The sequence below is a fragment of the Schistocerca nitens genome, chromosome 4 (genome assembly GCF_023898315.1).
Source record: "Schistocerca nitens isolate TAMUIC-IGC-003100 chromosome 4, iqSchNite1.1, whole genome shotgun sequence".
In the NCBI taxonomy this organism is placed as follows: domain Eukaryota; kingdom Metazoa; phylum Arthropoda; class Insecta; order Orthoptera; family Acrididae; genus Schistocerca; species Schistocerca nitens.
The window spans coordinates 882308934-882331706 of record NC_064617.1 but is presented as its reverse complement, the minus strand read 5'-3'; the positions used below and the strand labels follow the sequence as shown (position 1 = coordinate 882331706).

General features: G+C 38.1%; 1 protein-coding gene across 1 annotated transcript in view; it reads right to left on the bottom strand.

Moving 5' to 3' along the window:
• The window catches only part of LOC126253403 (parafibromin), a 77128-nt gene that overhangs the window by 38368 nt on the left and 15987 nt on the right, over positions 1-22773 (bottom strand). Inside the window, exons 4-6 of the mRNA XM_049954703.1 lie at positions 20625-20838; positions 12787-12964; positions 10607-10740 (exon numbers count right to left, since the gene is read on the bottom strand). Of these exons, the coding sequence (XP_049810660.1) occupies positions 10607-10740; positions 12787-12964; positions 20625-20838 (526 nt within the window). The remainder of the gene's footprint in view (positions 1-10606; positions 10741-12786; positions 12965-20624; positions 20839-22773) is intronic.

Here is a 22773-nt window from a genome sequence, read left to right as displayed (position 1 = left end):
TAAGTCTTTCCGCTCCCGGGATTGGAATGACTCCTTACCCTCTCCCTTAAAACCCACATCCTTTCGTCTTTCCCTCTCCTTCCCTCTTTCCTGATTGAGGCAACAGTTTGTTGCGAAAGCTTGAATTATAATCTGGGGACAGGTGGGCAGCAATCTGCAGTTGTTTGCTGATGTTGTGGTGGTGTACAGTAAGGTGTCGAAGTTGAGTGATTGTAGGATGATACAAGACGACTTTGACAAAATTTTCAGTTGGTGTGATGAACGGCACCTAGCCCTAAATGTGGAAAAATGTAAGTTAATGTGGATGAGTAGGAAGATCAAACCTGTAATGTTGGGATACAGTATCGTTACTGTCCTGCATAACAGGGTCAAGTCATTTCAGTATCTGGGCATAGCACTGAAAAGTGATACGGGGTGGAATGAGCGTGTAGAACTGTGATAGGGAAGGTGAATGGTCGACTTTGGTTTAATGAGAGAATTTTAGGAAAGAGTGGTTCACCTGTAAATGAGACCACATATAGGATGCTGGTGCAACCTATTCTCGAGTACTGCTTGAGTGTTTGGGATCCATACCAGGTCGGATTGAAGAAAGATATCGAAGCAGTTCAGAGGTGGGCTGCTAGAATTGTTACCAGTAGGTTTGAACAACACGTGTTATGGAGATGATTCAGGAACTCAAATGGCAATGTCTGGAGGGAAGGTGAGATTTCTTTTCAAGAAACACTATTGAGAAAATTTAGAGAACCGGTATTTGAAGACTGCCAAATGATTCTCCTGCCACCAACATTCTTTGTGCATACGGGCCATGATGATAAGACACGAGAAATTAGGGGTCATACAGAGGCAGTCGTTTGTCCCTCGCTCTATTTGCAAGTGGAACAGGAAAGGAAATGACAAGTAGTGGTACAGGGTACCTTCCACTATGCACTGTACGGTGGCTTGCATAGTATCTATGTATATGTAGATTAAAAACAATTTTCTTCAGGTTGCAAATAAATGTGCTCATTTCAAGACTGTTTCAAAGTCAAGATATTTCCAGTTATGACTTTCTGTGTTCTAAATGCCTTTACAGAACATCAACAATGACAGGAACTGAACAAGGTGAAATATTCCACAGTGCACGTTGCATATATAGAGGAAGAATTCCATTCCATGAATTAGTCCGCTACAGAGATAGGTGTTGGTCCTGTTAAGAAATCATGGACAGTGAACTCAGGTCATAAGATGTACGTATCAAGAAAACATGGAGAAATTATCGAAGCTGAGTGAGAGTACATCATAGAAAAATTGAACATACATTTCAATATACAAATTCCATCTTCAGAAGAAAATAAACCAAAGAAAACTTGTACAACGTGTTGAGAATTTTTCTCAAAAATTAATTGAGCTATTTAATAATGTGCATGCTACAATGAAAATATATAAGTTCCAACAACTATTCCATAATCTTTTTCACAAAAAAAGAAATTTGCACCAAATTCCATATGCATCAAAAGACGTGATGGGCAAAACAAAGAAATTTGAGGTCTGCGAAAAATATGTTTGGAAGATCAGATCTCTATTATGGTCCTCCTGTAAAAGATGCATATGTTCAAACTGCACACTCAATTTATCTGGAAGATAAATGGCATTGTTCTTGCCAAAGAGCCAACAAACAGGACACTACAAAAGCAACTGTTGAAGGACAAAAAAGTGTAAAGATACATGACACACAGTATTAATGGTACTTCTGTGAAGGAAAATACATTATGCACTGGAAGGTCAGCATTTTATGCACAATGACCAAAGAGGGCAAGCAAGAGACCTGTCAGTTTCAGGAATGTGGTGACTGACCTGAAAAGGAAGGACTATTCGGACACCTGGCGGAAAATGACTTACAAGTTCTTGGCACTCTCCACTGGTAATGCTGGAATTCAATATGGTGTTGGTGACAGCTTCCACTCTCGCAGGCATACATTCAATCAAGTGCTGGAAAATTTCTTGGGGAATGGCAGTCCATTCTTCGTTGAGTGCTGCACTGAGGAGAGGTATCGATGTCAGTTGGTGAGGCCTGGCATGAAGTCGGCATTCCAAAACATCCCAAAGATGTTCTATAGGATTCAGGTCATAATTCTATGCAGGCCAGACCATTACAGGGATGTTATTGTCGTGTAACCACTCCGCCATAGGCTGCTGTGCATTAGGAACAGGTGCTCCATCGTGGTGAAAGATGCAATCGCAATCGCCATCCCCAAATTGCTCTTCAACAGTGGGAAGCAAGAAGGTGCTTAAAACATCAATGTAGGCCTGTGCTGTGATAGTGCCACGCAAAATAACAAGGTGTGCAAGCCCCCTCCATGAAATCATGACCACATCATAACACCACTGCCTTCGAATTTTACTGTTGGTACTACACATGCTGGCAGATGATGTTCACCAGGCATTCACCATAACCACACACGGCCATCGGATCGCCATGTGATTCGTCATTCCACACATTGTTTTTCTACTGTTCAGTCATCCAATGTTTACACTCCTTGCACCAAGCAAGGTGTCGTTTGGAATTTACCAGCGCAATGTGTGGCTTATGAGCAACCGCTCGACCATGAAATCCTAGTTTTCTCACCTCCCATCTAACTGTCATAATACTTGCTGTGGATACTGACGCAGTTTGGAATTCCTGTGTGATGGTCGGGATAGATGTCTGCCTATTACACATTATGGCCATCTTCAACTATCAGTGGTGTCTGTCAGTCAATAGACGAGGTCGGCCTGTACGCATTTGTGCTGTTTGTGTCCCTTCACGTTTCCACTTGACTATCACATCAGAAACAGTGGACCTAGGGATGTTTAGGAATGTGGAAATCTCGCATACAGACATATGACACAAGTGACACCCAATCACCTGACAACATTCAAAGTCCGTGAGTTCCGTGGAGTGCCCCATTCTGCTCTCTCACGATGTCTAATGACTACTGAGGTCGCTGATATGGTGTACCTGGCAGTAGGTGGCAGTAAAGTGCACCTAATATGAAAAACGTATGTTTTTGTGGGTGTCCGGATACTTTTGATCACATAGTGTATAACGGCATTGTTGGAGAAATGAAAGGCAAGAAAGATTGTTATTCCCCACTTTAAAAACTGATACCAGCTGTTTGAATGACTAAGTCGCTTGTGCCAGTGGAGGGGCTATTCAGTGCTACTGGTCATGGGAAGGGGCCTTGTGAGAGTGTAGGCGGCTTGCAGAAGCAGCATGCTACAAATCATAACCTTTCCAGCCCAAGGACAGCTGTAATTCAGAATGCCAAGCATTTTACCAAAGTGATGAAGTCATATACATCCTCAGGTCTTTTACTGTTGTCCATAGAGGCAGCTAAAGAATTCTGCCAGTAGAAAAGAGAAGAATGGTCCAACCGAACAAAACCAGCAAAAGAAATTTAGAAGCCCCATTTCTGAACTCAAAATGATGGGTGATCTTATACTTCATGAACTTTAAAGAGCAAGAAAGAAGAAATTTCATTTGACTAGCAAAAACCTCAGAAATAACAGAATATTTCAGCTTCATAACCTGCAAGGACAGATGTTTGTGGTTTGTATATATGACTGTGCTGGTCAATCTCAGAGATTAAAGACATCAATTATGAGTTAAATGAAATCATTGTGAGCTTTATGCTACCACTTGGACTGGTTGCTGGTTATGAGTTCCCCGCTGCAAGACGATGGCACCACCATCATTGCTCACTTCCCCTCCGTCAGTGCTCACTTTCGATTCACAATGTTTGAAAGGCAGTGTGTGCCCCAGTTCCTATTGGTTCAACAAGATGGCATCATTCAATATCAGAGGAAGATACAGATGCATTTGAACACATTTTTATTTCACTGAATAGCTAATTTCAATTCTAAGCAGACTGCAACAGTTGTATGCATTGGAACGTGTTAGTTTTTGAAACATTCACTTATTTTTGTGTTCATTCGATACATTTGAAAAATTTGTCTCTTACTCACCTTTCAGAAGAAATAAAATTACATGCCAAATAATACTAGGTTTTGATTTCATGAGACCAATACATGATAATGTGGTAATAGAAACTGGTTTAATGTATGTCAAAATTCTCAATTGTCTATAAAATCTGTTCAACCGAAATGTGCAAGTTCTCCTTTTTAGGGAATATAGGCTATATGGTGCTAATCAAGAGTAAAAGAATCAAAAGTTTTGGGATTGGAATTTTTGAAAATAATGTTAAAAAAATTCAGAAGGCTACAGCAGGAAAACTTTGACACACATTTCCAAACCGAGGATATCATTTCAATCATAAAATTATATCTAAAAACATAGATGATGTAACTTACCAAACAAAAGTGTTGGTATGTTGATGGAGACACTAACAAACACAAACACAAAATTCAAGCTTTCGCAACCAACAGTTGCTTCATCAGGAAAGAGGGAAGGAGAGGGAAAGACGAAAGGATGTGGGTTTTAAGGGAGAGGGTAAGGAGTCATTCCAATCCCGGGAGCGGAAAGACTTACCTTAGGGGGAAAAAGGGACAGGTATACTCTCGCACATACACACATATCCATCCACACGGATGTGTGTGTGTGTGTGTGTGTGTGTGTGTGTGTGTGTGCGCGCGCGCGCGCGTGCGTGTGTGTGCGCGCGCGCGCGTGCGTGTGTGTGCGCGCGCGCGCGTGCGTGTGTGTGCGCGCGCGCGCGTGCGTGTGTGTGCGCGTGCGTGTGTGTGTGTGTGCGTGCATGCGTGTGTGCGTGCGTGCGTGCGTGCGCGAGTGTTTGTTAGTGTCTCTATCAACATACCAACGCTTTCGTTTGGTAAGTTACATCATCTTGTTTTTAGATATATTTTTCCCACATGGAATGTTTCCCTCTATTATATTCAATCATAAAATTATTATTTTTGAACTAATAATAATAATAAATTAATATATAGAACTGTTCCAGAGACACAGTATTTTAAAGTTTTCCTGAAAATCGCTTGTTTCAAATGATGGCCGAGGCATTGTCACTGATGGTCTATACCTCAGGCCAGGATTTCTTTCTTTCTTTTTGAGAAAAAATGGGTTTCTTACTTTGACCTGAATTTTAAATCTGCAAATAAGAAGGAAAGCTTTTTCTTCTTGGTTGCCCATATTGATACAGACTATCTCTGCTAACGACTCACAACCAGAGTCAGTCACATAACGCAAATATCTGAGTGTCAAAATATGTAGAGCTATTACGTATAACAACCATACAAGCTTGGTTGTAGGCAGAGCAAGCAAAAGACTAAGAATCATTGGTAAGACACTGCAAAACTGTGGTCTGCTTACAAAAAATATTGCACATAAAAATAAAACACTATGGCCCAAATTCAAATACTGTTCAAGTTTATACAATAGAAATTGAGTTGAACTAACAGGGAACTTCGAGCATGTAACATGAAGAGCAGTATGAATCATTACAAGTCTGTTCGGCTGACTAGTTGCTGTGAGAGAGAGGTTGAAACATCATAGACTGTCTTATGTCGCATAAGAATGAGCTTTAAAACTTCAAGGAGAAACTAATAACATTCTTCAGCCCCTCTCGCACCTACCCCATAGATTCTCACAGATAAAATTAGACAAATAACAGTTCACATGGAGGCATTCTTACTGTGCTCTGTCCATGAATGGAATGGAGAGAAACCCTAATAGAGGGTCTTTCATTAAGAGCGATACTTTTTAAAATTGTAATTACCCATTTCTAATAAATTTTTATGTGCTTCAAGGTTTGAAAATATCCAGTACAATTTGCAGTTTCATCATGCAGCATCTCACGCTTCAAGAAAGTTTAGAAATCATTATAAATTTTAACAAAGTTGACAGCTCTGCTGATGGAATTTTCCTCTACACGACCAGAAACCACCAAGAACACAATGTAAAACACAAAATGAGGGCAATATCACAGCAGTACCAGCCAGTATTGAGGAAGATCTGAATGTGTCAGTTTCAAGATAATAACAACTGCAGCTATCTGAGACATCAACATGGTGAATCCTGTGAAAGGATTTGCACATGCGTCCATGAACAGTGGCACTGACTTAAGAGTTGAATACAAAAGATTACCGATTATTTCATGAGTTTTTTTACAGGGCCATATAGCAATTGGAAGCTGATCTTCATTTCAGAGAAAATTCATCATCTCAGACAAGAGGCATTTTTGTTTTAGTGGCTTTATCAATACACAAAATTGACATTACTGGAGTTAGAAGAAGCCACAAGTGGTCCATAAGCTGCCATTGCATTCATAAAAGCTCACTGTGTGATACAGTGGGCAGTGTTGTTGGAAATTATCTCTTTTGAGATGAAGAAAGAGCCATTACTGGGAATAGTGACTGCTACAGTTACATTTCAAGCAAATTTCTGTGACTAAACTCTATTTGCTGAGGGAAAAGTTTGAAAAGCGAATTACCTCTAGACATGGATCTATGACCTGGTTGCCATGGTCGTGTGATTTAACACCCACAGATTTTTTTCTTTCTACAGCAAATCCTTGATTGATGCTGATAAGCCACACACTTTGGAACATTTGGAGGTGAATATTTGTCGGCTATCACAGACATAACGATACTAATGTTGGACAGAGTGATTAACAATGCATCAGTGTGCTCAAAACTGTAGTAGACATCTGAACAAAATTTTGTTCAGAACATAACTGCAATGTCTAAGCTTCACAACAAAGGACAATTTACTCCATGATATACTGAATTATTATTATTATTTCTTTACTTTCTCAGACTTAAGTCTGGTTAAGAATGGAAAGTGACGCGGACCTTGATCAAGCGTCACTTCCTTTTAACTGTACGGTATGTGTTATATTGCATTTAGGAACTTTCGGGTAATTGAACATGTATCAATAATTACAGATTTCTGTAGTTGTATATATATGTTTGGATGTAGCTGTATTGCATTGATGTACTGGTGGATATTGTGTGGTATGACTCCTGTAGTTGATAGTATAATTGGTATGATGTCAACTTTATCCTGATGCCGCATGTCTTGACTTCCTCAGCCAGTTGGATGTATTTTTCAATTTTTTCTCCTGTTTTCTTAAGTATATTTGTTGTATTGGGTATGGATATTTCGATTAGTTGTGTTAATTTCTTCTTTTTATTGGTGAGTATGATGTCAGGTTTGTTATGTGGCTTTGTTTTATCTGTTATAATGGTTCTGTTCCAGTATAATTTGTATTCATCATTCTCCAGTACATTTTGTGGTGCATACTTGTATGTGGGAACTTGTTGTTTTAAAAGTTTATGTTGTAAGGCAAGCTGTTGATGTATTATTTTTGCGACATTGTCATGTCTTCTGGGGTATTCTGTATTTGCTAGTATTGTACATCCGCTTGTGATGTGATCTACTGTTTCTATTTGTTGTTTACAAAGTCTGCATTTATCTGTTGTGGTATTGGGATCTTTAATAATATGCTTGCTGTAATACCTGGTGTTTATTGTTTGATCCTGTATTGCAATCATGAATCCTTCTGTCTCACTGTATATATTGCCTTTTCTTAGCCATGTGTTGGATGCGTCTTGATTGATGTGTGGCTTTGTTAGATGATACAGGTGCTTGCCATGAAGTGTTTTCTTTTTCCAATTTACTTTCTTCGTATCTGTTGATGTTATGTGATCTAAAGGGTTGTAGAAGTGGTTATGAAATTGCAGTGGTGTAGCCGATGTATTTATATGAGTGATTGCCTTGTGTATTTTGCTAGTTTCTGCTCGTTCTAGAAAGAATTTTCTTAAATTGTCTACCTGTCCATAATGTAGGTTTTTTATGTCGATAAATCCCCTTCCTCCTTCCTTTCTGCTTAATGTGAATCTTTCTGTTGCTGAATGTATGTGATGTATTCTATATTTGTGGCATTGTGATCGTGTAAGTGTATTGAGTGCTTCTAGGTCTGTGTTACTCCATTTCACTACTCCAAATGAGTAGGTCAATATTGGTATGGCATAAGTATTTATAGCTTTTGTCTTGTTTCTTGCTGTCAATTCTGTTTTCAGTAGTTTTGTTAGTCTTTGTCTATATTTTTCTTTTAGTTCTTCTTTAATATTTGTATTATCTATTCCTATTTTTTGTCTGTATCCTAGATATTTATAGGCATCCGTTTTTTCCATCGCTTCTATGCAGTCGCTGTGGTTATCCAACATGTAATCTTCTTGTTTAGTGTGTTTTCCCTTGACTATGCTATTTTTCTTACATTTGTCTGTTCCAAAAGCCATACTTATATCATTGCTGAATACTTCTGTTATCTTTAGTAATTGGTTGAGTTGTTGATTTGTTGCTGCCAGTAGTTTTAGATCACCCATGTATAGCAAATGTGTGATTTTGTGTGGGTGTGTTCCAGTAATATTGTATCCATAATTTGTATTATTTAGCATGTTGGATAGTGGGTTCAGAGCAAGGCAGAACCAGAAAGGACTTAATGAGTCTCCTTGGTATATTCCACACTTAATCTGTATTGGCTGTGATGTGATATTATTTGAATTTGTTTGGACATTAAGTGTGGTTTTCCAATTTTTCATTACTATGTTTAGGAACTGTATCAATTTAGGATCTACTTTGTATATTTCCAATATTTGTAGTAACCATGAGTGGGGTACACTATTAAAAGCTTTTTGGTAATCAATGTATGCGTAGTGTAGCGACCTTTGTTTGGTTTTAGCTTGATATGTCACCTCTGCATCTATTATCAGTTGCTCTTTACATCCTCGTGCTCCTTTGCAACAGCCTTTTTGTTCTTCATTTATAATTTTGTTCTGTGTTGTATGTGTCATTAATTTCTGTGTAATGACTGAAGTTAATATTTTGTATATTGTTGGTAGGCATGTTATGGGGCGATATTTAGCAGGGTTCGCTGTGTCTGCTTGATCTTTAGGTTTCAGATAAGTTATTCCATGTGTAAGTGTATCAGGGAATGTGTATGGGTCTGCAATGTAACTGTTAAATAATTTAGTTAGATGTGAATGTGTTGAGGTGAACTTCTTTAACCAGAAATTTGCTATTTTATCATTTCCTGGGGCTTTCCAATTGTGAGTAGAATTAATTGCTTGGGTGACTTCATGTTGCAAAATTATCACTTCAGGCATTTGTGGTATCATCTTGTATGTGTCTGTTTCTGCTTGTATCCACCGTGCATGCCTGTTATGTTGTACCGGGTTTGACCATATGTTGCTCCAGAAGTGTCCCATGTCTGTTATGCTTGGTGAATTGTTTATTTTAATGTGTGTGTTATCTATTGCCTGATAAAATTTCTTTTGGTTTGTGTTGAATGTTTGGTTTTGTTTCCTTCTATTTTCACTTTTTTTGTATCTTCTGAGTCGTTTGGCTAATGCTTGTAATTTCTGCTTCTTTTCATCTAATTGCTCTGTCGCTTCTTGTTGTGAGATTTTACCTAACCTTTTTCGTTTTTTTATCCGATTTTTCTTCTATATCTAACATGTGTGTCACTTCGTGTTCTATTTGTGCTTGTTCTGGTGGCTGTCTTAAGATTTCGTTTTCCTCTGATTGTTTAATTGGTGCGTGTTGTTCTTTGTTTGTTTGCTCTGGGATGTTTGAGTCCATTACTGTATTTTCTTCTTCTTCTGATTGCACATTATTTTGTTCCAGTATTTGTTGTTTGATGTTTTCTAATTCTGACTGGGGTATCCTGTTATTTTTGATTATTACACGGATCTGATCAGCTAGTCGTTGTTCTGTTAAAAATTTTAATTCTGGGTATCTGGTAATAAATGTTGTGTATACTTGTGATCTGTATCCAGTTGTGTTGGTTCCTAGGTTTGTTGCTTGGTAATAACAGAACATGAGGTGTCGATTAACTTCATCTGACCATCTCATCCTCTGTCTTTGTTTTCCTTCTAGGATGGTTGCAGGAAGCATATCCTGCAAAACACCTCTATTTGGATTTAAATCATTTTCCAGTTGGCTAGCAGTGTCGTTACCATTGTGGGCGGGCATAGGGTTCAAGCGTCGTCCCCGACCATGACGGCGCTTGTCCGAGGCTTCTTTAGTTCTGTCCTGAACCAACTAATCACACTAAAAGGGGGGGTTAGCCCTATTAGTGGTTTGTTCTTTTCATCGCCTTTTATGATTGGCAGAACATATTATTATTATTATTATTATTATTATTATTATTATTACTACTACTATTATTATTATTATTATTCAAATTTTGAGAAATAACACTCTTAATGAAAGATCCTTTACATCACCCAGTAGAACATACCTTCTGTTACACAATCCACAGTGACCAGCAAAGTGTAGATGTGACAAACACTGACTTACCAAACTATTTATGCCATTTTCACTGTTGAGCAAGAATATGTACAAAACATTTTTGTAGGTTTTCGTCTTCAGAAAACGTCTAATGAGCTGACTAACAAAAATTTAATATTTTAGCTCTTTAACTTCTGCAATCCTTTTCAGCACATTTTGGTTGAAGAGAGGCCTTTGCATTATTGGCTTAAAATACTGTCATAAAATAGCTTCCACAATTTCAATGCTATAGGCGTGACTGACAGTGAAGTATAAATACTGACACTCAAATTTAAACAATGCAGAAAGGATAAGACACTACGCTCCGGAACAATGAGTTACCTCTGCTGTGGGTCTCGGGGTAGTGACAGCAGGGGCTGGCGTCACAGGTTTCTTTGGCTGTGTTCCTTCAGTTACAGATTTAAGAGTCATTCCGTGGTATGTCCCTGTTGTATCAATGGTGAAACCTTCCGTTTCTGCAAACAAAATACAACATAACTATCAGAATTCAAAAGCCAATAGTTGATATTGTATGATAAAAATGAGTTATATCCTACAGCATACACTCTAATGCAAGGGCAACAACAGATAAGGAATTAAAATTGTCAGACATTAGGATACTGGGCACAGTTAAACATCCATTTTTTAAACAATGGTGGGCATAAAGATAACAAACTCATCAGGGCAGATGAGGCCCATGCCAGTGCAGCTCAGTCATAACAGAATTGCCTGCGAAAGCAATTCTGGATTCAAGTCCTGGTCCGACAAAAAGTTTTACTCTGCCAGGAAGTTTCAAAATGATGCAAACTCTGCTGCAGAGTGAAAAATTAGATGTGGAAACAATCCCTGAACCTTGGAAACAATCCCTGAACCTCTGCCTAAGCCATTTTTGCCATGGTGTCCTTTCCTTCAGGTGTATTTGGCCAGCAAGGTATCCAAGAGCACTTCTGTGAGATTTGGACAGCATGATGAAGTTACTGGTACAAGTGAAGGTCTGAGAGTAAGCTAAGAGCTGTGCCTGGATAGCTTAGTTAGTAAGAGAATTGCCAATGAACTACAATGTTCTAGGTTCAATACTCAGCCTGAGACACAGTTTTAATCTGCCAGCAAATTTCAAAATTGTGCACATTCTGCCACAGTTTGAACGATTCGTTCTGGAGTACCTAAATGGTGCAACAGGAAGCTCCTATTTTACTTAGGGGAAAGGGGGGTGTGTGGAAAAAACAACACTATTTTTCACACTATGCTAAAAACATGAATCACTTGAGACCAGTCATTAAATATTTTACCATGCCCTTTAGGACATTAGAAAAGCCTTTGTATGATACTGTTCAACTGGTCGATTGCAGTATCTTCTCTGTTTCCTCACCTTGGGACACTTCAACCGTAGTTTCATTTGTGTGAAGGGAGAAAGAATACATCTGAGGCATACAATGGATGCAGGTGATGCAATGCAGGAGGAAAAAGGTTTAAGAGTAACAGTCGAGACTAGCTTTGAGGTGCAACGTAAGTATGTCTTATGATATTCCCTCACAATACTCTAAATTCACAACTGACTATACTCACCTGAAGTATTTCTGCATAATGCCTCGTCTGTCAAAAAGTGCTACAGACATCATCATACTGTAGCACTGCAAGAACCCTCTTTCTGATCAAGGAGAGCTTGTTAATTTTGAATTCTGACATCATGTACTGATTACAAGAAAAATATATGACATATTAGCTGAAATGAGCTAGCAATCATCTAGGTTACTTTACTGCTGCTTTTCCCAAGACACGTTAATGACTCATTTTCAGTTGTAGCAAATAACTATAAATCTCTTTCCTTTGTAGATGAAACAAGCACCATTGTAATATGTAATAAAGCTATCCTCAATCTGATGGTTGGTTTGAATATTAAGTATTTTATTATTTAATTGGATAAATAAAAAAATCTGCTCACCAAACAGTGGCAGCACACACACATAAACGACTGTTGTGATTGACAAGCTTTCGTAGCCGGTGGCTCCGGCGAGAAGGATTGAGGGGAGGGGGGGGGGGGGGTTGCGAAATATTTGATCTTGCAGATATCTCTTTCAATCCTACAACATATTTTTGAATGGAGAACTTATGGAAACTGTATGATTCTCTTTGCAAATATTCTGGAATACGCCTAATGTTTTGAAATTTCAATAATGTTCTAGAAATTCAATGAATGCTACTGAACATTCTCATTCTCAAATTTCTGGAATTGGAAATGTAATGTTTCCAAATGATCCTGATGTTCTAGAATCATATCCAATGTCCTGGAATACACCATGCCTTGTTCAAGAACTTCTGGTTTCAGAGTGCATAAGATGAAGCTTAGCTTGAGTATGTAAATAATAACTGAATACTCAAATTGAATTTTTAATGGAAAATCAGTACAAAACAATTGAACTTTCACCTCCAGAATTTGAAATGTACCAATAACAGCATCTGGTGAATAGTTAATTTTATGATTTACATCCCAATTATATGTTCCTCCACTGCTGGGAACTTACCTTCTTTCTGACGTATGAATCGTTCTTGATCATATCGGTTGTAGACAGCGGGCTGCGCGATGGGCCGGACTGGAGTCGCACGTGGGGTGATCGCAGGTGTTGGCTGTTGTGGACGGTGCCTACCTTCCTCCCTAGCTTTTATCGATTGGAGGATAGCAAAGATGTTTTTCGCAAATATCTGAAAAGGATATACACATATTCAAAATAAAAAGCATTTCTATGTTAAGGAATCTCACTAAATGTAAAACAAGAATGTGCACACACATTGCGCAGTCAACACTGTAGTAAAAGAAAATATATGCCATGCATGGTTATAGAATAATGAAAATCACTCAATCCACAATGAAATTGTGTTGGAAGAGAGCACACACACACATTTGTTTTACAACTAATGTAATAGGTATAAGGAATAAAGCAGATTTTCTCATATTTCACAAGCTTGAGCTTACAAACACCATGGTTATTTTAAGGAGAGCAGGAACATTCATGAGTGACAGTGCCTACCCACCACACACCATAAGGGGAACAAAAAGTTTATATTGTGAAACCAAAATAATAATAATAATAAATAGAGGAAAGAAAAGGACAAATGAGACAAAAATCTGTCAATGAGTGGGACAAGGAGTTTGTCTTCCACCTACTCTTAAATTTAACTGTCATACGGTCACTACCCTTAACAACAGGGAATCAGCAAATTATTCAGCACTCCCATTTGCAATTGTCAAAAAAAGTACAGTATATGGTCGAAGATATTAATTAACAATAAAATAGTAGTGCCAGTGTCTATTTTAAATATGTGGGTTGTGACATGAGTCTCTATTATGTACTGATACAGACAAACTTCTGCATGAATTTGATGCAATCTGAGGAAAAAATAACAGGGCACTTAACTATAAAAAGCAAATTTTATAAACTTTGATAACACTATTACAATTGGATGGAAGCAAGAGGTGGACAAATAAAACACAATGACAATGTAATACAAGCATAGATGAGATACTTCAGGAGAGTGAATGGCTGAACAAGAAATATAATTAAAAATGAAAATATATGTTATTATATTACAGTAGAAGCTATTAATGAGGAAATGTCTAAATACCTGGGCAGGTGTGAAAGGAGTGAGAGACAAGGAACTACACAAGAAAGTTCCGAATTACAATTCAAATGGAAGGAGAGACCCCTCTGCCACACACTTCACAGTGTTTGCAGAGTGCAGACATAGATAAGAATGGAAATGGTGGACATAAACTTACTGAGAGGCACCAGACAGATGCCAGATCCTGAGGTACGATGATGACACTCACTGCATGTACAAAATAAAACTAGAGATTCTAAACGGTAATTTTAATATAGTAAAAGAATTATTTTGTGCTGGAGTGGTGCTTTTAAGTTCATGCTGATAACATTGAAATGAAAGGTACAGTCTTTTTACATTACCATTTCATAAACAGTTGTTACAAGTCATTCATTTAAATGTATGTGCTTGAGTTCATGAATATGATAAAGTGTATGTTGGACAATATGGAACTAAAGCTATCTACATGTACCTACAGCAGTTACCTGGAAAACAAAGATTAGTTGATTTTTATCAAGCCAGTGAGGAAAATATCTATACAGTTTCAGCACATTGATCACAGACCGAGCATTCTGAGAACAGATGAAATTAAAGAAAAGCTGCACAAGAGATTTCCCATGAGAGAAATGTTGCAATACTGAACTATAATGATAGTTTGATGCAAAATGTTACCAAACTGAATGTCTCTTGCAAATTTTAGCCGTTATTAATTTCAATGTCATTTAGATATCTTGTTGTAGAATGGGTTGGATGGGAATAACTGGCCGCACAATCGACTCCAAATGACTGTACAGCAAACAAAAATTAAAATTATGTGCAAAAGAGCTCTTTTACTATTTTGTTTGCTGAGGTGATACAATTTGACAGGGTCAGCCACTAGTCTGCAGTTGTTCATCATTAAGCTGTAGGCATTTGCTTGTGTAGGCTGACTACACCAAGTCAGTTGATTCTTTTAATATATTGAAAAAGGCTGTTAATAGTAGAAAGTACTGAAAGTAAATGCTCGCCACATAGTTGGGGAAATGAGTGCAGTACTCAGATAATGGCTTTGAGATATAGTATCACATTCTCTTCTGTAATCCTCAGATGTTACAAGTAACGACCAGAATGTGTACACAGTGTAGCAGGAACAGATCTGAGGGAACAATGTAGGGCAGTTTCAGCTTTGCGATGACGGTCGTTTCTCACCACTAGAAGAAAATTGCAGCACTAATAGCTTTTTTGCTACACATGAACTCCGTGCTGTTATCAAATATCTGTACGATGAGAAGGAAACTCCAGCAGAGACCAACAAGTAACTGAAACAAATACGGACGTGACAGTATAAGTTACAGTATGGTCAGACTACGACAAAGACAATTCCCTGAATGTTGAACCAACAAGCACAATGATGATGAATGTAGTGGTGGACAGTTCTTAGTGGTGACAGAGCTGATGGAATCTGTGTGTCATGTGATTTTCAAAACTGGCATTTCAAAATTTTGGACCTGCCTGACCAATTCACTCTGATCTTTCATTCACATCCTCATCCAACAGTTCAGTTTTAATGAAAATTGAGCCAGTTGTGTTCCAATGTAGACAGATATTAAACAAAACATCTGGGCACAACAAAAACATTCCTTCATCAGCAGCCAGCCGGAGTGGCCGAGCGGTTCTAGGTGCTACAGTCTGGAACCACGTGACCGCTACGGTCGCAGGTTCGAATCCTGCCTCAGGCATGGATGTGTGTGATGTCCTTAGGTTAGTTAGGTTTAAGAAGTTCTAAGTTCTAGGGGACTGATGACCACAGCAGTTAAGTCCCATAGTGCTCAAAGCCATTTGAACCTTCATCAGCATGAAGAGGAAAGTGATGAAACTGTCACTTGCATTGTCACAGGGAATGAAACATGAGTGCTACTGATATCAGCTCCACTTCTTAAAATGTAGCAACTGTAATATCTGCTGCTAGTATTGTAGTTCCAAAAGAGAAAGTCAACTGCATTCCACTCTTCAAAATCTGATTAGTAATTTTGGTGTAAATACAATATTTACAACTTAGGATTTAACTGTTTTGAGCACAAAACCGAATGCTGTCTTATACGGAACACCTTGTTGTTACACAGAAGTTTTGGGTCAGACTGATGGGGTGCTCTAGCTTGACACAGCTAGGAGTGTCTACTTACAAAAGTAACGGGGAAAAGTTTAATTTAAAACTGATACAAATCATATATATTTTTTGGACCAACACAGCAACTGGAAGGGAAAGGACACAGCATCTAAATATGATTCACCATAACAGCAACAGCAGTTTTGTCCTTGTTTCTGCTTGAGCCTTACACGAAAGGTGCATCTCAAAAGTTGAATGCAGTTGTAAAACAAAACTGAGGATTAAAGATTACAAAATACTAACTAAGCATTATAAGTTTAATGCCATAACATACAAAACATTACGTCAGCAACAGCAACAAAAAGAGTAATGCAAAAGGATGAGGTCATAAACATTTACATCACAAAGTGTTCAAGACACCTCTCATCTAGTGCAACACATTTGCAGTTGCTTGCGCAAGGAGCTCTGGACAGACTGAAGAGACTACACTTATGTCATTACACACACTGCAACGATGTGAGGTTTTAAATCCTCTCGGGTTACCAGAACTTGAGCATAGACTTCATCTTTGAATTTACCACAGAGAAAAAAGTCCAGTGGTGTCAAATCATGTGAAACTGCAGACCAAACGATAACACCCATAAATCCTATCCAGAAAAGAGCTGGGTGAGCGCTTTCTCACCCAAAAGTGAGTAGTGAGCCAGGCATCCGTCATGCTGCTATCACTTACATCTGAATATTTCAAGTGGTACTTCCGCTAGGAGATTCAATAGCACTTCAGTGAGAATTGTGTATGTATATATATTTCACCTGTTAAGGTTTCTCAATGAATGAAGGCCCAACCACGTAGTATCCAATAATCTCACACCAAACATTCACACTTCACTGCATGATTTGTAAAACAAGCTTCACTGTTAAAGAGAACTCTTTCAAGAAAGAACCTATCATCCTGATGTCACATCAAACCTGAGTGACACAATTTCATGTGTCTTCTACAATCCCTATGGTTAACTCTGCTGGTGAACTGGTACACGATCGAGCTGGAAGCTGCGATCAATGCTGGGCTGACTTATTCCAGTGGCACTCGAAATTTCTCTGGAGCTGACGTGTGACTTATGAGTAGCCACCAGAATGTCTGTATTGTTTGCTCTTCTCACTGCATGCTTCTCTTTATCCTCTGCTTAGTACTCCAATGCCCTTTCAATAACAATTTTTTGCACATTCGCTGAACTGTCTGTCAGCATACCTTTATGTATACAACTCAACTGTTCTTTTTGTGTTCCTTCTGCATTCTCTGTAAAGAAATGGCATTACTAATTTATCTCTGTTTGTGAAATATATTGATTTCTTCAGACCAATCAGCACTCTATGCACATGAGTGACACATGATCAGATACAGTATTACTAGTGTCCTGCTTCACTTACAGGAAGACGTTGAAGAAATTCGGAAGCAAGCTGCTAGACTTATTACCAGTAGGCTCAAACAACACTCAAGTGTTAAGGAGATACTTCGGGAATTCAAATGGGAATCCCTGGAGGGAAGGTGATGTTCTTTTCGAGAAACAATATTGAGAAAATTTAAATAGCCAGCATTTGAAGCTGACTGCCACACGATTCTACTGCTGCCAACATACATCGTGCATAAGGACAACGAAGATAAGATACAAGAAATTAGGGCTCATATATAGGCATATACACAGTCATTTTTCCCTCACTCTATTTGCGAGTGGAACAGGAAAGGAAATCTAGTCATGGTACAAGGTACCCCTTTGCCAAGGATTGTACGATGGTTTGCAGAGTATCTATGTAGATGTAGACACCAAATTGTAGTGCTCTTATCAAATTCACATAATTTGTATGATTTCATTTGGCATTAAACAAAAAGTTTTACCACAAGGAACATAGAAATCCATTGACATAATAATCAGGCAAAATGGAAGGTGTGCTATTCTTCAGCTTGCTGTTACCTCCTTTTTATCCAAACGTATTTTTATCAGGTACGTATGCCAAATCTCCATTTTGCAAGTAGGAAACGTGGATGTGTGTTCCACTCTGGCACAAGGATTCTTGTCACATCATGTTCGTTACAATGTGGGTTTAATATATCTAACCATTCTGTAGCATTTCATCTCTGTCACCCATTCAATCAATTTCAGCTCATCTAATTCAGTCAATAGTTTATATTTTCTTCTCACTTTATGCACATCTCTGAAATCTTGTCTCTTTTGATAGCTTCCTACTTCCCATCAGTTCTTCTGTTCTGTCTGGAACACTTTTTCTTCCATTCAGTTTTCCACTGCCTACTTTAACTTCCATCCCATTTAATGCACATTCAAGTGTAGTATAGTTTTCAGTCACAGTTGTTTCTGTTTCCACAATACTATTCTTATTACCTATTTCCTGATGATACTGAATCTACACAGCACAATTTATATTCCAACATTAACATATTTACTCTTTCTAAATACACTTTGATTTGAAAACTGAAGTTCTCAGAGTTCCTTGCAGATGCTGACAAAAAGTATTACCATTTCTTCCTTTCATTGTCGGATTCCTTATTAAGACTGTAAAGTACCTTCATGCTTCATTTATAATCGTTACACAAATGTTTCAGTTGCCATATCTACAATAATTGCCACTCAAACTTTGCACAATGGGGTGAATTTGTTTTTATCTCAGAAAATCTTAGTTAATCTTTTTAAAGCATTTATATATGCCTGTAAGAGGATGTAAATGAAGATGAAATGGGAGATAAGATACTGCGTGAAGAGTTTGACAGAGCACTGAAAGACCTGAGTCGAAACAAGGCCCCGGGAGTAGACAACATTCCATTAGAACTACTGACGGCCTTGGGAGAGCCAGTCCTGACAAAACTCTACCATCTGGTGAGCAAAATGTATGAGACAGGCGAAATACCCTCAGACTTCAAGAAGAATATAATAATTCCAATACCAAAGAAAGCAGGTGTTGACAGATGTGAAAATTACCGAACTATCAGTTTAATAAGTCACAGCTGCAAAATACTAACGCGAATTCTTTACAGACGAATGGAAAAACTGGTAGAAGCGGATTTCGGGGAAGATCAGTTTGGATTCCGTAGAAATGTTGGAACACGTGAGGCAATACTAACCTTACGACTTATCTTAGAAGAAAGATTAAGAAAAGGCAAACCTACGTTTCTAGCATTTGTAGACTTAGAGAAAGCTTTTGACAACGTTAACTGGAATACTCTCTTTCAAATTCTGAAGGTGGCAGGGGTAAAATACAGGGAGCGAAAGGCTATTTACAATTTGTACAGAAACCAGATGGCAGTTATAAGAGTCGAAGGGCATGAAAGGGAAGCAGTGGTTGGGAAAGGAGTGAGACAGGGTTGTAGCCTCTCCCCGATGTTATTCAATCTGTATATTGAGCAAGCAGTAAAGGAAACAAAAGAAAAATTCGGAGTAGGTATTAAAATTCACGGAGAAGAAGTAAAAACTTTGAGGTTCGCCGATGACATTGTAATTCTGTCAGAGACAGCAAAGGACTTGGAAGAGCAGTTGAACGGAATGGACAGTGTCTTGAAAGGAGGATATAAGATGAACATCAACAAAAGCAAAACGAGGATAATGGAATGTAGTCAAATTAAATCGGGTGATGCTGAGGGGATTAGATTAGGAAATGAGACACTTAAAGTAGTAAAGGAGGTTTGCTATTTAGGGAGTAAAATAACTGATGATGGTCGAAGTAGAGAGGATATAAAATGTAGACTGGCAATGGCAAGGAAATCGTTTCTGAAGAAGAGAAATTTGTTAACATCGAGTATAGATTTAAGTGTGAGGAAGTCGTTTCTGAAAGTATTTGTATGGAGTGTAGCCATGTATGGAAGTGAAACATGGACGATAACCAGTTTGGACAAGAAGAGAATAGAAGCTTTCGAAATGTGGTGCTACAGAAGAATGCTGAAGATAAGGTGGGTAGATCACGTAACTAATGAGGTGGTATTGAATAGGATTGGGGAGAAGAGAAGTTTGTGGCACAACTTGACTAGAAGAAGGGATCGATTGGTAGGACATGTTTTGAGGCATCAAGGGATCACAAATTTAGCATTGGAGGGCAGCGTGGAGGGTAAAAATCGTAGAGGGAGACCAAGAGATCAATACACTAAGCAGATTCAGAAGGATGTAGGTTGCAGTAGGTACTGGGAGATGAAGAAGCTTGCACAGGATAGAGTAGCATGGAGAGCTGCATCAAACCAGTCTCAGGACTGAAGACCACAACAACAACATATATGCCTGCCAGATACAGGCATCCATTAATTATCCACTTTCTTGTTTTCTTAATTTCTGAACTGTTCTGGCCAAGAGACGTTCCTCAATTCAGGAGAATTTAGTGTGTGCCTAAGAAAATTACAAAGTCCCAAAAAGTTATGTTGTTATATACCATTTTCCAGTAATTGATCACATACACTTTTTAATGTGAAGGATAGCATGGAAACTTAAAATGTAATAATGTGGCAAAAAAAAGATGAAACTGAGGCACAGCAGCAGACTTACAGTTTCAACAGGAGTCCTTATTTTCTGCATGTTACTAAAAGTTATGAAACACAATTTTTTTTGCCAAATTGGTACACTACAATGACAACATAAATAAAGCATACATTTATTCCACTGTATACAACATGTTAGATGACTCAACCTTTCCAGCACTCTGTAGAATCGTGGTACGTGTTCGCCACTGGCGTTCACGGGATATGATATCCTTCGTTAGGTCGACATCAAAGTCAAGCATGACTCTTAAGTCAGGACCCAATGCAATGTCATCATTGCCCTTGATTGTAGTACGTTTTTTTGCAAGTCGTTTAGCTTTGATGGCTGCTATCTTCTCAACAGACATGGCTTCTGACAATGACCTGCAGAACAAAGGCTTTAATGCAACAAGTTGATTGGCTGAGCACACAGACAGCAGGATTCACACTACAATAGACACCAATAGGATGCTGTATCTTCTACAGTCAGTTTCAAGTTAACAATACGAATTACCCACATTCCCAAAATGAAATAAATGATTATTTGGTCAGCACTTATAGAAATAAAAGGAATTTGTAAAATTGAAATAGAAAAGAAAATCATTTTCCAAGTAATCACTTAATGAGTAGTTCCAGGTTGGACCAAAACAAGGCCTCTGACACAAACTAAAAAATAGTACTTACCAGTCTTACGGTAATTCTCTCCAGTACATCCAGTAAACAACACTGATCTTGAGCTTTCAGTTTGACAAGTATTAACATCAGGATGGTAAAGCAAAACGTGCTAAGGCATAGCACGGGGCAGGGAACATATAACAGATGAAATTGTAAATCATTTAGGAAGTGAGACCTGGCAATAGATGAAAGATAAATGAAATGGAGTAGAAGTATAATTTAAAAAGCAAGGTTCACTTTACAGTGTTGTCAACGGAATGAAGGCAATCTAATGATACCAATGCCAGCTTTCATAGCTGGTAATTGTGTACTTCATGATTTTTGTTTTGTGGTCATTAGGCTGTGGTTCAAGACATATTTCTCCGCCTTAAGTTTCATCTTCCAATGCTGAAGACATCATCAGAGATTATAACAACTCACAAAGCAGATAATCTCAAACAATCTCAGCAAGTTGGGCTATTTTCTGGTATTTACATTCTACAAGAACTTTTCTACAACAAAAATGAGAAACAAAACTTTTCATGTTAAATATTTTAATTAATTCTTTTATCTGTTTCAGCTAATAGAATGTTCATTGGGTCTATGAAGACTATTTAACACTATGACAAATGTCACTTTAGTACATTATTTTGTAAGGAAGAAAACCAGAGATCAAGTTGAGAGAGGACACATAATTAAAACGCCAGAAAGAGAAATCTGGTGAGAAGCAACAGATCAAAATATAAAAAAGAATTCAGAACTGTGCAAGAAAGAGAGCAACGGGAATACCAAAATGGAAATATTCATCAGCAGAAAGTGTATTTCGTGTCCCCAACTGACCCTTTTGCATTCCCTTGCCCCGGCATCATGAGTTACTTTAGTACATGCCTTTTAAGGCTTTTGTCTCGTTCAACCTGCTTTTGCATTTAGCTCAGGGCTGATTAAATGTCGTTTGGGGCCTGTAGCATTGATGAACTGTGGGGCCCTTATTCAATAACTTATTATCATTTTTTTAATTATTATTCTGCTTCCTTCTATGAGGGACATTCAATAATGAAAGAGACAAACTGATGCAGAAAAAAGCCTGTTTATTTTTACAAAATGGGCCTTTTATTACTTCTCAACATTATCCCCACCAATAGTAAAACACTTGTCCCAATGATGAAGTAGTTTTCTATACCTGATGCAAATAAGTCTATCTTGTTGTTTGGGCCACTTTCCCAAAAAAAAATTTCACCTCTTCAGTGTTGCTGAACTATTTTCCACATAGTGCCTCCTCAACTAGATCAAACAAATGAAAATACTAGGGTGCCAAATCTGGGCTGCAGGGAGTAAGGGTAGTATCTCCCAATTAATCTTTGTTAATGGCTTCTTGGGTCAGTTAGGCAGTCATGTAGCAACATCATACCTTTTCTCTGAGATCCACAATGTTTCTCTCTTGTTGCTGGCTTTACAATGTTCATTAACATGTCTGAGTATAGGCACCGTTTATTGTACACTGATCTTACCATTAATCATAAAAGACAACACCTTGGGCATCCCAAAAGACAGTCAAACATGGTTTTTCCCACTAATACTTGCATTTTGATTTTCTTTCAGACAGATGAGCTAGTATGCCTCCAACCCATGTTTTTTCTTTTAGACTACAGTTCAAAATAGTCAACC